Here is a 15,422-nt window from a genome sequence, read left to right on the forward strand (position 1 = left end):
GATAGAAGCCACAGCCTTATTTTGAACATAAAAATGTGTAATTTCATGTCTTACAGAAAGGAGCCCTTTTATTAAGCAGCTAGACTTAGACAGCTCAGATTCATAAGAACATAAGCATTGCCATAATGGGACATACTGAAGTTCCACAAGCCCAAGTATCCTGTTTCCAACAGTGGCCAATCCAGGTTACAAGTACCTGGCAAGATCCCAAAAGAGTAAAAACAGATTGTATGCTGCTTATCCCAAGAATATGCAGTGCATTTTCCCAATTCCATCTTAATAATGGCTTATGGATTCTTTTAGGAATTTGTCCAAACCTCTCTTAAACCTTTATAAAGCTAACTGCTTTTACCACATTCTCTGGCAATGAATTCCTGAGTTTAATTACATATTGAGGGCCTTGTTTACTAAGCAGCATTATAGGCGCGTTAGCGTCTTTAACACACTTTAACCATGTACGCACGTAAACTGTGTTCACGCCTACAATATTCCTATAGGCGCCTACACGGTAACGTTAACCATGTACGTGCGTTAACTGTTTTCGCGCTTACCGTATTTTATTTATTTGTACATTTATACCCCACGTTTTTCCCACAGTTTTGCAGGCTCAAAGTGCATTACAATGCACTGATAGGCTATTGCCAGATCAGAGGTGATACAGTTACAATTAAATTAGAATCAAATAGATAGAATCAAAGAAACAGAGAAAATAGATAAGATGAAAGGTAAAAAGAATTTAAAGATGGTCTGCAAATATATTAGTAGGAAGGACTTCAGGCGATATGTTGAAGCCTTGGAGTAGGCTGAATCTCTGTGGCTGCCTGTGTAAACTCCGACGTTGAGAAGGTTTTGACTCATTGTGTGAGGCAGGATGACAGGAGTGCGCTTACATAGTTAACACACGCGCTAATTGTAGGTGCATTAAAAATGCCAATGCGCCTTAGTAAAGAAATATGTTCAGATTTGTTTTAAATATACTACTTCGTAGGTTCATTTTGTATCCACCCTAGTCAAGCGGTTCATGTCTACCCATTCTACTCCACTCAGTATTTTATAGACCTCTATCATATCTCCCCTCAGCCATCTCTTCTCCATGCTGAAGAGCCCTAGCCGCTTTAACCTTTCCTCAAAGGGAAGTCATATCATTCCCCTTCTCTGTACCTTTTCTAATTCTGCTATATCTTTTTTGAAATGTGGTGACCAAAAGGTAAAATTATGTATCATACCTGATAATTTTCTTTCCATTAATCATAGCTGATCAATCCATAGACTGGTGGGTTGTGTCCATCTACCAGCAGGTGGAGATAGAGAGCAATCCTTTTGCCTCCCTATATGTGGTCATGTGCTGCCGGAAACTCCTCAGTATGTCGATATCAAAGCTGCAAAGTGATGCATTTAGGGAGTAGAAACCCACGAGAGACGTATGTGTTAGGCGGGGAGAGTCTGATAGGTACTGAGGGGGAGAGGGATCTTGGGGTGATAATATCCGAGGATCTGAAGGCGACGAAACAGTGTGACAGGGCGGTGGCCGTAGCGAGAAGGTTGCTAGGCTGTATAGAGAGAGGTGTGATCAGCAGAAGAAAGGAAGTGTTGATGCCCCTGTACAAGTCGTTGGTGAGGCCCCACCTGGAGTATTGTGTTCAGTTTTGGAGGCCGTACCTTGCGAAGGATGTTAAAAAAATGGAAGCGGTGCAAAGAAAAGCTACGAGAATGGTATGGGATTTGCGTTCCAAGACGTATGACCAAAGACTTGCTGACCTGAACATGTATACCCTGGAGGAAAGGAGGAACAGGGGTGATATGATACAGACGTTCAAATACTTGAAAGGTATTAATCCGCAAAAAAATCTTTTCCGGAGATGGGAAGGCGGTAGAACGAGAGGACATGAAATGAGATTGAAGGGGGGCAGACTCAAAAAAGATGTCAGGAAGTATTTTTTCACGGAGAGGGTGGTGGATGCTTGGAATGCCCTCCCGCGGGAGGTGGTGGAGATGAAAACGGTAACAGAATTCAAACATGCGTGGGATATGCATAAAGGAATCCTGTGCAGCAGGAATGGATCCTCAGAAGCTTAGCTGAAATTGGGTGGCGGAGCAGGTGGGGGGAAGAGGGGTTGGTGGTTGGGAGGCTAGGATAGGGGAGGGCAGACTTATACGGTCTGTACCAGAGCCGGTGATGGGAGACGGGACTGGTGGTTGGGAGGCGGGAAATACTGCTGGGCAGACTTATACGGTCTGTGCCCTGAAAAAGACAGGTACAAATTCAAGATATGAGTTTATCTTGGGCAGACTAGATGGACCATGCAGGTCTTTTTCTGCCGTCATCTACTATGTTACTATGTAAAGCTCCATCCGCAGGACTCAGCACTTAGAGAATTACACCCACAAAGGGACACTCTGCCCAGCTCACCACCGCCGAAACGGGGGAGGGGAATTAACCCAGCTCATCCCCACACAAGTGGGGGAGGGAAATCCGTCCAGCTCATCCCCGCGGAGCAGAGGAGGGACACCACCCCGCCGATGCGGGGGGATCTGGCTTATCCTGCAACCGCAGGAGGAGCTGACTGACCCTAACACCGCCGAAGCGGGAGGGGTACAAAGCTGCCCTACAGCCGCACAAAGCGGGAGGGAGCGCCGGCAGAATTTAGGTCTCAATCCAGCCCCGTAAAACGGAGGGGAGAGGAATGCAGCAGCTCACTGTAACACAAAATCGTCTCAACTCCTGAAGAATCCAACTGAAAAAACTTGAACACGAAGTCCTCCTGAACAGGAACTGAAGACTAAACTTGAACCTGAAATGCAACCAGAATAAAAACAGTACAGATATCTGGGAGGGGCTATGGATTGATCAGCTATGATTAATGGAAAGAAAATTATCAGGTATGATACATAATTTTACCTTCCATATCATCATGCTGATCAATTCATAGACTGGTGGGATGTACCGAAGCAGTACTCACCCAGGGCGGGACATAGAAATCCCTGACCGCAACACTAAAGCTCCAAACCGGGCCTCCGCCCGAGCAGCCACAGCCAAGCGGTAATGCCTGGAGAAGGTATGAGCCGATGCCCAAGTTGCCGCCTTGCAAATCTCTTCCAAGGAGACGGACCCAGCCTCTGCCATCGAGGCCGCCTGAGCTCTAGTGGAGTGAGCCTTCAGCCGGATAGGCGGCACCTTCCCCGCGGCCACATAAGCTGCTGCAATGGCTTCCTTGACCCATCTTGCCACTGTAGGCTTAGCAGCCTGCACCCTTACGAGGACCTGCAAACAGGACAAACAGATGATCCGACTTCCGGAAATCATTGGTTACTTCCAAGTATCTGATGATGACTTGTCTCACATCTAGATATTTGAGAGCAGAGTACTCCTCTGGGTAGTCCTCCCTACCAAAGGATGGGAGACAGAGCTACTGATTCACAAGGAAGCGAGAAACAATCTTGGGCAGGAAGGAAGGCACTGTGCGAATAGACACTCCTGCCTCAGTGAACTGCAGAAAGGGCTCTCGACATGATAGCGTCTGGAGCTCGGAAACTCTTCTGGCTGAAGTGATAGCCACCAAAAGACTGCTTTCAATGTCAGGTCTTTCAGAGATGCCCTCGACAAGGGTTCAAAAGGCGGCTTCTGCAAGGCTCTTAGCACTAGATTGAGATTCCACGCAGGTACCACTGAGTGCAGAGGAGGGCGCAGGTGATTAACTACCCTGAGAAAGCGCACCACATCTGGCTGCGAAGCCAGGGAAGCACCCTTCAGGCGGCCCCTGAAGCAAGCCAGAGCCGCTACCTGGACTTTAAGGGAACTGAGCGACAGGCCTTTCTCCAGATCTTCTTGCAGGAACGCCAACACTGAAGAAATTGGAGCAGTGAAGGGAGAAAGTGAGCCTGCCTCACACCACGATGCAAAGGTACGCCAAACCCTGGCGTAAGCAGTAGAAGTAGAGCGCTTCCTCGCTCTCAGCATAGTGGCGATGACCTTGTTGAGAAGCCCTTCTTCCTCAGACGCTGCCGCTCAATAGCCAGGCTGTAGGACCAAAGGGGGAGGGATCCTCCATCACCATGGGACCCTGATGCAACAGGCCCTGCTCCGCTGGCAGCCGCAGAGGGCTGTCCACTGAGAGCCTGATCAAGTCCGCATACCAGGGACGTCTGGGCCAGTCCGGACCCACCAGGATTACCCAGCCGGGATGCTTTGCCATCCGGTCTAGCACCCTGCCCAACATGGGCCAGGGCGGGAACACATAGAGAAGCTCCTGTGTCGGCCACTGTTGGAAGACAGCATCTACTCCCAGAGATCGAGGGTCCCGTCCTCTGCTGAAAAAGTGCGGCACTTGGCAATTGGCCAATGACGCCATCAGATCTAGGCTCGGCTGGCCCCAGCGCTTCATGATGTCCAAGAACGCCTGAGCCGATAACTGCCACTCTCCGGGATCCAAGGTATGGCGACTGAGAAAGTCCGCCTTGACATTCATGACTCCGGCAATGTGGGCCGCCGACAGCTGTTCCAGGTTCGCTTCCGCCCACTGGCATAGATTCATGGCCTCCTTGGCTAGAGGGGCGCTCTTGGTACCTCCCTGGCGATTGACATAGGCCACAGCCGTGGCATTGTCCGACAGGACCCGTACTGGCTTCAACGCCAGTACCGGGAGAAACTCCAAAAGCGCCAACCGAATGGCTCTGAGTTCCAGGAGGTTGATAGACCACTTTGCCTCTGCAGGAGACCAGAGCCCCTGCGCTGTCCTTCCCAAGCAGTGGGCTCCCCAGCCCGTCAAAGAGGCGTCCGTCGTGACGACAACCCACTCCGGGGTCAAAAGAGGCATCCCTGCGGACAACTTGTCTGTCCTCAGCCACCAGCTCAGCGCCTTGCGCACCGCTAGGTCCAAGGGAAGGCGCACAGCGTAATCCTCCGACACTGGAGTCCAGCGCTGCAGCAGAGAGAGTTGTAGTGGTCTCATATAAGCCCTGGCCCAGGGCACTACTTCCATCGTGGCCGTCATAGAGCCCAACAGCTGCACATAGTCCCAAGCCCGAAGAGGAGAGGCTACTAGGAACTGGTCCACCTGAGCCTGAAGCTTGACAATCCGATTGTCCGGCAGGAACACTCTGCCCACTTGGGTGTCAAAACGAACTCCCAGATATTCCATGGACTGAGTCGGGCGCAGCTGGCTTTTCTCCCAGTTGATGATCCACCCCAGGGAGCTCAAAAGAGCAATCACCCGGTCTACAGCTCTGCCGCACTCTGCATAAGAGGGGGCTCGGATCAACCAGTCGTCCAGATAAGGATGGACTTGTACTCCTTCCTTTCGTAGGAAGGCCGCGATGACCACCATTACTTTGGAGAAGGTCTGCAGAGCAGTAGCCAACCCGAACGGGAGGGCTCTGAACTGGAAGTGTCGGCCCAGGACTGCAAAACGCAGAAAGCGTTGATGAGGAGGCCAGACGGGAATATGCAAGTAAGCTTCCTTGATGTCCAAGGATGCCAGGAACTCCCCTGCCTTCACTGCCGCTATCACAGAGCGGAGAGTCTCCATTCGGAAGTGCCGAACTTTCAAGGCCCGATTGACCCCTTTGAGGTCGAGGATAGGCTGTACAGAACCTCCTTTCTTTGGGACCACAAAGTAAATGGAGTAACGTCCCTTGCCAAGCTGATCTTCTGACACCGGAACAACCGCACCCAGGCGGATCAGATTGTCCAAAGTCTGCTGCACTGCCACAGCTTTGACCGGAGACTTGCAGGGAGAGTGCAGAAACCCGCCTCTTAAGGGTCGGCAGAACTCTAGTTTGTAGCTGTCTCTGATGACTTCGAGCACCCAAGCGTCTGAAGTTACCCTGCTCCACTCGCCCAGAAACGAGGACAGGCGTCCTCCAATCTGCACTGGGCCATGGACCAGGGCCCCGTCATTGGGTACGAGACCCTGGGGGAGGACCGGAGGACGCATCTCCGGGACGGCGATCTCTGCGAAAGGAATGCTGCTTGGGGGAGAAGTTCCTCGAAGGAAGAGGGGGCAGAGGAGCCTGACTTGCCCGGGCGATACCGACGGGCTTCCTGAAACCGTCCTTTGGAGGAACCGGGGCGAGCACCACTGGCCCGAGCCCTGACCTCTGGTAAACTCTTGCCCTTAGACGTGCCGAGATCGGTCACAATTTTGTCCAGCTCGACCTCAAAGAGCAGCTTGCCTTTAAAAGGCAAGTTAGCCAGGCGAGACTTAGAGGCGTGGTCAGCAGACCAATGCTTCAGCCAAAGCCAACGCCGCGCAGAGACTGTCTGAGCCATACCTTTAGCCGAGGCTCTCAAGACATCATACAGCAAGTCTACCAAATAAGCCAAGCCCGATTCCAGGGCCGGCCAATCAGCCCTCAAGGAAGGATCCAAGGGGGAAGCCCGCTGCACAATCGTCAGGCACGCCCTGGCCACATAGGAGCCGCAAACTGAGGCCTGCAAACTTAAAGCAGCCGCCTCGAAGGATGACCTTAAGGCCGCCTCCAATCTTCTGTCTTGGCCGTCCTTGAGGGCCGTGCCACCTTCCACCGGCAACGCCGTTTTCTTAGTCACCGCAGTGATTAAAGAATCCACGGTAGGCCAAAGAAAGGCCTCCCGTTCACCTTCAGGCAGAGGCGGGACATAGCCCTAGCCACTTTGAGGCTCACTTCTGGGACATCCCATTGAGCCGAAATCAAGGTGCGCGTGGCCTCATGTATGTGGAAGGTTCTAGGCGGGCGCTTTGTCCCCAGCATAATGGCAGAGCCAACAGAGGCTGAGGGAGAGATGTCCTCCGGAGAGGAAATCTTCAATATGCTCATGGCCTGCACTAACAGGTTGGGCAAATCCTCTGAGCGAAAGATCCGCGCTGCAGAGGGGTCATCCGCTCCATCCGAGCGGGAATCCGTCTCCTCCAAGGAATCCCCAAAGGACCGTTGGGAGAACTCAGATACGCTGCCCTCATCTACATCAGAGGAGACAGAGTCCTCTAGGGCCTGGAAATCCACCCGAGGGCGATTGCTTCCGGAGGCCTCAACCCCTTTATCAGACAGGGGGGCAGGGGCAGCGTTTTGCATAAGAAAAGCCTGATGCAGCAGCAAAATGAACTCAGGGGAGAATCCCCCCGAACTGTGCACTTCTGCAGCCTGGGCCACGGCCCTAGACGCACCCTCAACCGGCACTCGCAAGAGCGGAGGAGAAACGTGCTGCGTATCCAAAATGGCGTCTGGCGCGAAACTCCGAGAAGGAGCCACGCAGGAAGAACGGCGCTTAACTTTGGCCGCTTTCTTACCATTGCCCGAATCAAGGGCGACCATAGTATTAACGTCTCAAAGCTCGAGGGCGGCCCAAGAAGAAGCCGTCCGAGCAGAGTGGCCGGCCAACATGGAGTGGGCGAGCAGCGGGGGATGGGCACTTATGGCGGGAAAAACTGCTGCACCGGAGGAAGAACCGGGACACTGACCGGACTCCAAACTGATGCTCAACAAAGGCGATTCAGGCTTTGAAACCCCCGCATCCTCGCTAGACGCACACACGCGGACCGGGGAGCGAATCTTCGCACCCTCGCCCTCCGACACCATAGGCCACGTGGAGACCGAACGGGGAAACCCCTGCCCGCTATAAAAAGGTAAAATTACCTGCTTCTCGCTCCGAGCTGTAACGAACTGGTGTCCCAGTGAGCAGCTGCAATAAACGCTGAAATAAACGTTGAAATTAAAGGATGTCCAAATTTTTTTTTTTTTAAAAGGAGCCAGCGTGAGGGGGGAGAAAAGGAGGGACCTGGCGCCACCAGGTTTGCACTTGCTCAAGAAGAGCCCTCAACCCCAGGTACTCAACAAAACCTAAAAATTAGGCTTGGAGACCTAGCCAGAGCTGCTGCTGTGTGTGACCACCACCTGCTGAGATAGAGAACATACTGAGGAGTTTCCGGCAGCACATGACCACATATAGGGAGGCAAAAGGATTGCTCTCTATCTCCACCTGCTGGTTGATGGACACAACCCACCAGTCTATGGATTGATCAGCATGATGGAATTACACACAATATTTGAGGCATGGTCACACTATAGAATGATACAAAGACATTATAATATTCTCAATTCCTTTCTTGATAATGTCTTCAACAGAAATCAAACAAAATAAAACATGGAAAAGAAAATAAGATGATACCTTTTTTATTGGACATAACTTAATACATTTCTTGATTAGCTTTCGAAGGTTGCCCTTCTTCCTCAGATCGGAAATAAGCAAATGTGCTAGTTGACAGTGTATATAAGTGAAAACATTCAAGCATTACTATGACAGTCTGACAGGGTGGGAGGAGGGGGGGTGGGTAGGAAGTATGCATGGGGACATCAAAGCATATAAATGGGCATCTGTAATTTATACTAAGTCAAAACTGTATTATCTGTGTAGATTATATTATGTATTTAATTTTGTATTTGCGGTGTTCTCCTGTGTACTAATCATGAGTTATATTGTTTTCATCTTATGTAGCTAGTTTGTGGGTTTGCTGTGCTTTCCTGTAATGATTGGAGTTCTAATGTTTGTCCAATTTGTACTTATTGTATTGCTTCTTTTTATAAATTGTAAACCGTTCTGTCTTGCAGTAGCAATAAGATACGGTATATAAATTGACGTAAATAAATAAAATAAATAAATAAATAAAATATCATTGATATTCTAACAGGGTGGGTGTGGATAGGTGAGGGGAGGGTGATCAACAGAGACATACAGCTTTATGGTTTATAATGGGCTAGGAACTTTCTGTTGGGTGTTAAAATATTCAATCATTCTGACTTCAAAGGTCTTACGTTCTTGTATGGTTTTAAAGTTACCTTTCAATATTCTCACTGTGAAATCACTGGTACAGTGTCCTGGTTCTGTGAAGTGCTGTCCCACCGGGGTGGGGGCCCTACTGGCTGTATTGTTCATGTGATGTCTATGTAAATTGAATCTTGTCTTAAGCATCTGGCCTGTTTCTCCAATATAGCATCCTTCGTTACATTTTTTACACTGAATGATATATACCACATTGGAAGATGAGCAAGTGAAAGATCCCTTTATGTTGAATATCTTTCCTTTGTGGATGACTTTGGGGTCCTGTGAAATATTTTGGCATAGTTTGCAACTGGATAAATTACAGGGAAGTGTGCCCTTCTGTTCCTTTTCAGTCTGTGAAGGAAGTTTACTTCTGATTAGCTTGTGTTTTAAATTGGGTGGCTGTCGGAAGGCCAGTACTGGTGGGGATGGGAATATCTCTTTCAGTAATCCATCCTCCTGGAGTATAGGTTGTAGATCTCTTATGATTTTCCTCAGTTTTTCCAGCTCTGGATTGTATGTCACTACAAGCGGGATTCTGTCTGTGGATTTTTTCTTTTTGTACTGTAGCAGATTCTCCCTGGGTGTTTTGAGGGAGGAGGCAATATTCTTGGAGATTATTTTGGGGTTGTAGCCCTTCTGTTTGAAGGATTCAGTCAGGGTTTTTAAGGTGTCTGTCTCTGTCCCCTGGGTCAGAGCAGATACGGTGGTATCTTGTGGCTTGGCTGTAAATGATGTATCTTTTTGTATGTGAAGGATGGAAGCTGGAGTTGTGGAGGTAGCTACATCTGTCTGTGGGTTTCTTGTATATAGATGTTTGTATACAGCCATCAAACAACGATACCTATATCCTTTTCCTGGGTGGTGACTCCTAATGTGGCACCTTGCATCACGTAGCTATAGTTTGGGTTCATCTTTCCTACACGGATCACTTGCTCACATTAAATGTCATCTATCATTAGGATGTCCAGTCTCCCAGTTTTGTAAGGTGCTCTTGCAATTTTTTTACAATCCTCTTTTGATTTAACAACTTTGAATAACTTTGTGTCATTAGCAAATGTAATCACCTCACTCGTTCCCGTATCATTTAGAAATACGTTGAAAAGCAGCGGTCCCAGCACAAACTCATTTTTACTTCTCTTTCTCTCTCTCTCTCTCCCTCTCCCTTCTGTTCCCCTGCTTGTCTAGCATCTTTCCTCCCTCCTCCCCAAGGCCCAGCATCTGTTCAACTCTCTCCCCTGTGCAAATCTGGCATCCTATCCCACCCTCTGTGGGTCCAGCATCTCTCACTATTCCCCCACCTGTGGTCTTCCAAACTCACACTGGCAGCAGCACCAATCAAAACAGGCAAGCCTTTGGCCAGAACCACCAAGGCCTTTTCTCTGCTGTAACTTGTTGTGGGAGGGAAGCAACAGAGGAAAGGCCCTAGTGGGGCCAGCTGGAAACTTAACTGTTTTCATCTCTGCTGGTGAGAAATTGGAAAACTGCAGGGGTGGAAAGATGTTAGAGAGTATTTTTGTTGAACAACAGCCAGCCCTACCATTGGTCAGCACTGGGCTTTTGTCGGGCTCACTCAATGGTAGCTATGCACCTAGTAGCTAAGTATGTCTGTTAGGCTATGAAAGTAGACTCTAATAGCAGCTAAGTCTTTCTTGTAGGTTACAAGTAGCCAATCACTCTGAAATGCAAGAACCCAAATAGATGAATCTGTCTCGCAAGTTATGCAAAGGACCAAGAAAGCAGATGTTTTGCACAATGACCAGGACTATATTTATTACTACAGGAAATTGTCAAAAAACATGGGAAGCAAGAAGAGAAAGTGCTCACTATTGGAAGACTACAAAGAATAACGGTGGTAAAAATAAGGAAGACTATCTTAAAAGCTGGTGCGCTCCCTGACTTTGGGCATAAAGAATTGGCCAATTTGTTTTTGTCATGTACTATGCTAGTGTGTATATGCACCATTCAGTATCACTGCGTGTATGATGATAGACAGCATTATTGTGGAGGATGAAAACATTGACGTAATTCTAAGAGGCAAGGGATACAGAGACAGAATATAGTGGATGGAAAAGTATAGGCGAGGGATACAGAGAGGATATAGAGAATGGAAAAGTATAAAGTACTTTCACTCAAAGGAGCGAACGTGAGGGGGGGTCTGGGCAAACTTAATTACGCTGCTCATTATCTGCCGTCATAAACAGAAGAACAGATGGACAGTTATCAGTGCAAGTATCCGTGTCTTGTTTTGAACGTGACTAGAAGAGTGCAGCTTTATCAGTAACAGAGCTGCCAAGTTCTCCAGTTAAAGGAAGGAGATTTGCTGGCAGCCCTGGATTTCTGATAACTCGATCTTGAAGTACTTGGGTAGAATCAGAACTACAACTACCAAACACTGTGAGAATGCAAGTTCAAAACCAGGACTGGCCGAACTACTAACGGAACTGGATAACCCGGCAGCTCTGCAGTAAAATCCACATCCAGCTGCTCTTACTTCTGCTTCGCTTGCCTGCTGACGATCCCTCGGTACACCGGCGCCTCCTCCTCTCCCTCTCCTTCCTCTGGCAGTTTTCCAACCCCCGCTATCTGCAACTGCTGGCTGTTCTTCGGGTCTCCCGCGATACCCACCTCGGCCTCGCCTTCCCCGACCTCGGCCACGTTCCGTATGAACTCCCGGCATCGCTTTCGAACTCCCACCACCGGAAGTTGTCAGAACGACCCAATTCAGGCCGGAACACAAATTGGTTTGATTGAAAAAGCGGCATGACGTCAAACAGTTGAAGCCACTTAGGTTAATCTGTGTTTCCCCTTCTCTCCGCCGCCGCCCGCAGCCGTCGTTCGTTCTGCATACACTCAAACAAATCAAATCTATGAGCTGCTGCGTCCACGTCTCTATTGGTAGCATTTTTATTTAATCTCACTTATATTTGCAACACAACGAAACTTGCTACCAAACCAGGAAACTTAAATTCTCCTCTTAACCACTTAATTCACTCTATAACTCATGTACTTTGAATCAATTACCACTCTGTAGTTCGCATATCGGAAGTGGCGTCCGCCACCAAGGTACTATGTAAGGCACATTGAGCCTGCAAATAGGTGAGAAAATGTCGGATACAAATGCAACAAATAATAAATAAACATGCCAGCTTATGAAGCGTACAAATGTATACAGGAAGTATAATAACAGAATCACTTTTCATAGAGTGATAATTTCTTAAAAATCGTAATCAGTATGTCATTTTAAAGGGATGGTTATAGGGACACCCTAGCAGTGTTATATTCGTGTAGAAATTGTTTTTCTCCTGGTAAAAGGCCACTAAAATTAGGGTTACCATATTTTGTCCCCCAAAAAGGAGGACACATGCCCTGCCCCCTTTCACGCCCCACCCCCTTTCACTCGCTCCACCCCCTTTCACGCCCCGCACCACCCCTTTCATGCCCTCACTCTGCCCCCTGTCACACACCCCGTCACTCCCCCTCCCCCCCTCCCCTTACCTTAGTACTGCCCTGGTGGTCTGGCCCCCCTCCCTCCCTCTGAGTTCCAGGCCCCCCCTCTCCCTCCCTCATTTCAAGTTCCAGGGTCCCTCCGAGTTCCAGGGTTCCCCCTCCTTCCCCTCCGAATTTTAAAAGTCATCTCTTTCTTACCTCGTCGGGGTTACTGCGGCGGCAGGCTGGCAGCAGCAGTGAAAAGCGCCGCGTGCACGCTTCAGCCCTTCTTCCCTTCTCTGGCTCTCAGCTCTGGTCCCGCCCTTGCGAAATCAGGAAATGAGGGCAGGACCAGAGCTGAAAGACAGAGAAGGGAAGAAGGTTCTGAAGCGTGCACGCAGCACTTTTCACTGCTGCTGCCGGCCTGCCGCCGCTGTAACCCCGACGAGGTAAGAAAGAGATGACTTTTTAAATTCGGAGGGGAAGGACGAAGGAAGGGGGAAGGAGAGGGGAGGAGGGGGGACTCGGAGGGAGCCTGCATGCCTTCACTGCTGCTGCTGCCATCGCCGCCCGCCCCCCGATGACTTTTAGATCAGCTGATTTCTGGCAGGCTGCAGGCACAGACGCTGCAGCCTACCTGCCGGCGTCGGCCCGTGCCCTGTGCATACTCATGATAGGTCAGGACAGGTCATGTGATGACCCGAACTGAGAAACCCAGACAAATTGAGGAAACTTGGAAACCCGCCCGGACTCCCCACGGTGCCCTCAAAAAGAGGACATGGCCGGGGAAATCCGGACATATGGTAACCCTAACTAAAATAGACATCATGTTATGAGAATCAGGTGCTCAACATTCAGTGTTTATCTATTTATTTATTTATTTATTTATTTATGACATTAAACATGAATTAGGTTGAAACCTGGGAGCATTTAAAATCTTTTTTTTTCTGTATCTAGATCAAAAGAGAAAGATGGTTTGTGTGAACTTGCTTGTTTTGTGGAATGCAGTGGTGTATTAAAAGTGCACTAACAATTGTTTATTACTACTATTTAAAAGAGAAATAGTGAATAATGAGGAGATAGCTACCTTTATGCAGAAGTCCAGAGTCAGTCTAAATGTGCCAACATTTTTCGGTTCTGTGGTATATATTTATTTATTCTTCAAGTCTGGTTGTAAAAGGCATTTTGTGTGTGTGTGTGTGTGTGTGTGTGTGGAGGGGGGGGGGGGGGGTTAATCTTTGTCTCCCAGCTCTGTGTTTGTATATAGATGAGGCCCGAGAATAATGATGGCTAAGTGAAAGCAGCAGTAGAACAGTTGGAGCTGAATGACATTTATGTTTTCCATATAGTGATGCGTAGCTTGATGGGATGTCCTTGTTGTAAGACCAGAATAAATCATTTCTTAACTGCTTGTTTTAAATTAATCAAGGAGGAACAAATCTGGTGGATTGGAAATGAGCCAGCATGAGTTCAGCAAACAAAATCTAGCCTTAAAACTATTAGCTGGTCGATATTCAGCAGAAGTTATAGAAGTTGACATCAAGTTTCCTGATTTGATTTCATAACAGCATTTTCTCATCCAAATACGAACACAATTATAACGTTAATTATACAACCATGTCTGCCTCTGATGGTAGTTAGGGTAAACCATTCATACAATAATAGCCGCAGTCCACAATTTGGTAATTGTCACATGATCTTTTCTTGGGTTTCCATCAGAGCCCTTTCTTCAACAGCCTTTGTTAATTAAAGCTGTGGCAGTATTTTCTCAGTCTCAGCAGAGGTAGATGGACAGCCTGTGCAGTCTTCAATAGTCTGGTGAGGTAGTTTGATTATACAGTTAAGGGGTTTCTTCTCTTATTCCCATATTTATTGGTTTGGAGTATTCCCTGTACGTGGTAAAAAAAAAAAAAAAAGTGCTTCGGGGCCCTGGGTCCGGTGGGGCCCAGTTTTCCCCCCTGGGGTGTTACACCTGTGTTCAGGTCCCTCCCCCTGTGCTGCTCTCTTTGGAGACGCTGGCAGCTTTGTGCCTCGGCTGCTTTCTATGATTGTAGCCTTGAGAGCCCCCCACTTTTCAGCTGCCAAAAAGAAATTGGGTAATATCTCTTTAAGAGCCGTCTGCAGCTTTGTGTACATAGGAACGGACGGCAGGTTCGTTCCTATTACTAGCGAGAGAGAGCAGAGCGGATAATTGTTGTGGGGAAGCGGTGAGAGAGAGTGTTTGCGCCGGTCAGCACAGCGGGTGGTGTGCTTCGAGGTTATGGCAGGCAAACTTCTCCGCTGTCGCGCGTGCTCGCGCCGAGGTATAGAGGCGCCGGGAGGTCAGTGCCGGCTGTGCGGCGAACCGAAGCAGGCCTCGCCGATGGCGGCACCCCCGATGTTGATAGCGGAGGTCCCAGCTAGTTCGGGGGTGTCGGGGGCAGCAGGGGCACCGGCAAGGCCGGTTTCAACGAATTTAGTTTTGGCGGGAACGTCCGCCATTTTGGATTCCGCGCGTCCCGCGGAATCAGCTGTTTTTGGCCCTGCTGCTCCTGGATCGACTCCGAAGGTGGCGCCTGGGGGTACAGGAGGCGTTGGTTTTCCTCCGGATTTTGTATGGACCCTGTTTCAAGCCTGGAAGGCGGGACCCCCACCTTTAGGGGAGGGGGCTAGTGCGGCACTGACTAAGAGGCCTCGTTTTGAGTGGGACGACGAGGAGGGATTCTCCCCTGTAGGATCTGAAGGTGCTTTGAGTGATATCGCGGATCCTGAGGGGTTTGAGGGTCCTCAGGATCCGGAGTTGGTGGTCCCTGGGGAGGATCCCTCTGTAGTGAGGATTTTTCACAGGGAAGAGCTTGCGGAGCTCATTGAGCAGGTTTCTTCCACCCTCAAGTTCGAACAGACAGAGGCGGTTTTGGGGGAAGCTAGACAGGTGGACCCCTTGGTTAAGGGGATTCAGCGGCAGGCTAGGTCCTTTCCCATGAATAAGGACATCCGGGATATGGTGTTTCAAGAGTGGCATTCGCCGGATTCTCCCTGTAAAGTGTCTAAAGCGATGTCTACACTGTACCCGCTCCCACAGGAAGATAGAGATTCCTTTAAGGCTCCCACAGTGGATGCGGTGGTGACAGCAGTTACAAAAGCCACGGCAATACCGGTGGACGGGGGGACTGCTCTCCGGGATCCCCAGGATAGGAGGCTTGAGGCCTTCCTCAAGCGG

At 49.2% G+C, this 15,422-nt stretch overlaps 1 protein-coding gene across 1 annotated transcript in view; it reads right to left on the reverse strand.

The window, feature by feature from the left end:
- The window catches only part of AVEN (apoptosis and caspase activation inhibitor), a 36,353-nt gene extending 24,870 nt beyond the window's left edge, over positions 1 to 11,483 (reverse strand). The window contains exon 1 of the mRNA XM_030214351.1: positions 11,289 to 11,483. Coding sequence (XP_030070211.1) covers positions 11,289 to 11,474 — 186 coding nt within the window. The 5' untranslated portion in view covers positions 11,475 to 11,483. The remainder of the gene's footprint in view (positions 1 to 11,288) is intronic.
- Positions 11,484 to 15,422: the final 3,939 nt, after the last annotated feature.

The sequence above is a fragment of the Microcaecilia unicolor genome, chromosome 9 (assembly GCF_901765095.1).
Source record: "Microcaecilia unicolor chromosome 9, aMicUni1.1, whole genome shotgun sequence".
Lineage (NCBI taxonomy): Eukaryota > Metazoa > Chordata > Amphibia > Gymnophiona > Siphonopidae > Microcaecilia > Microcaecilia unicolor.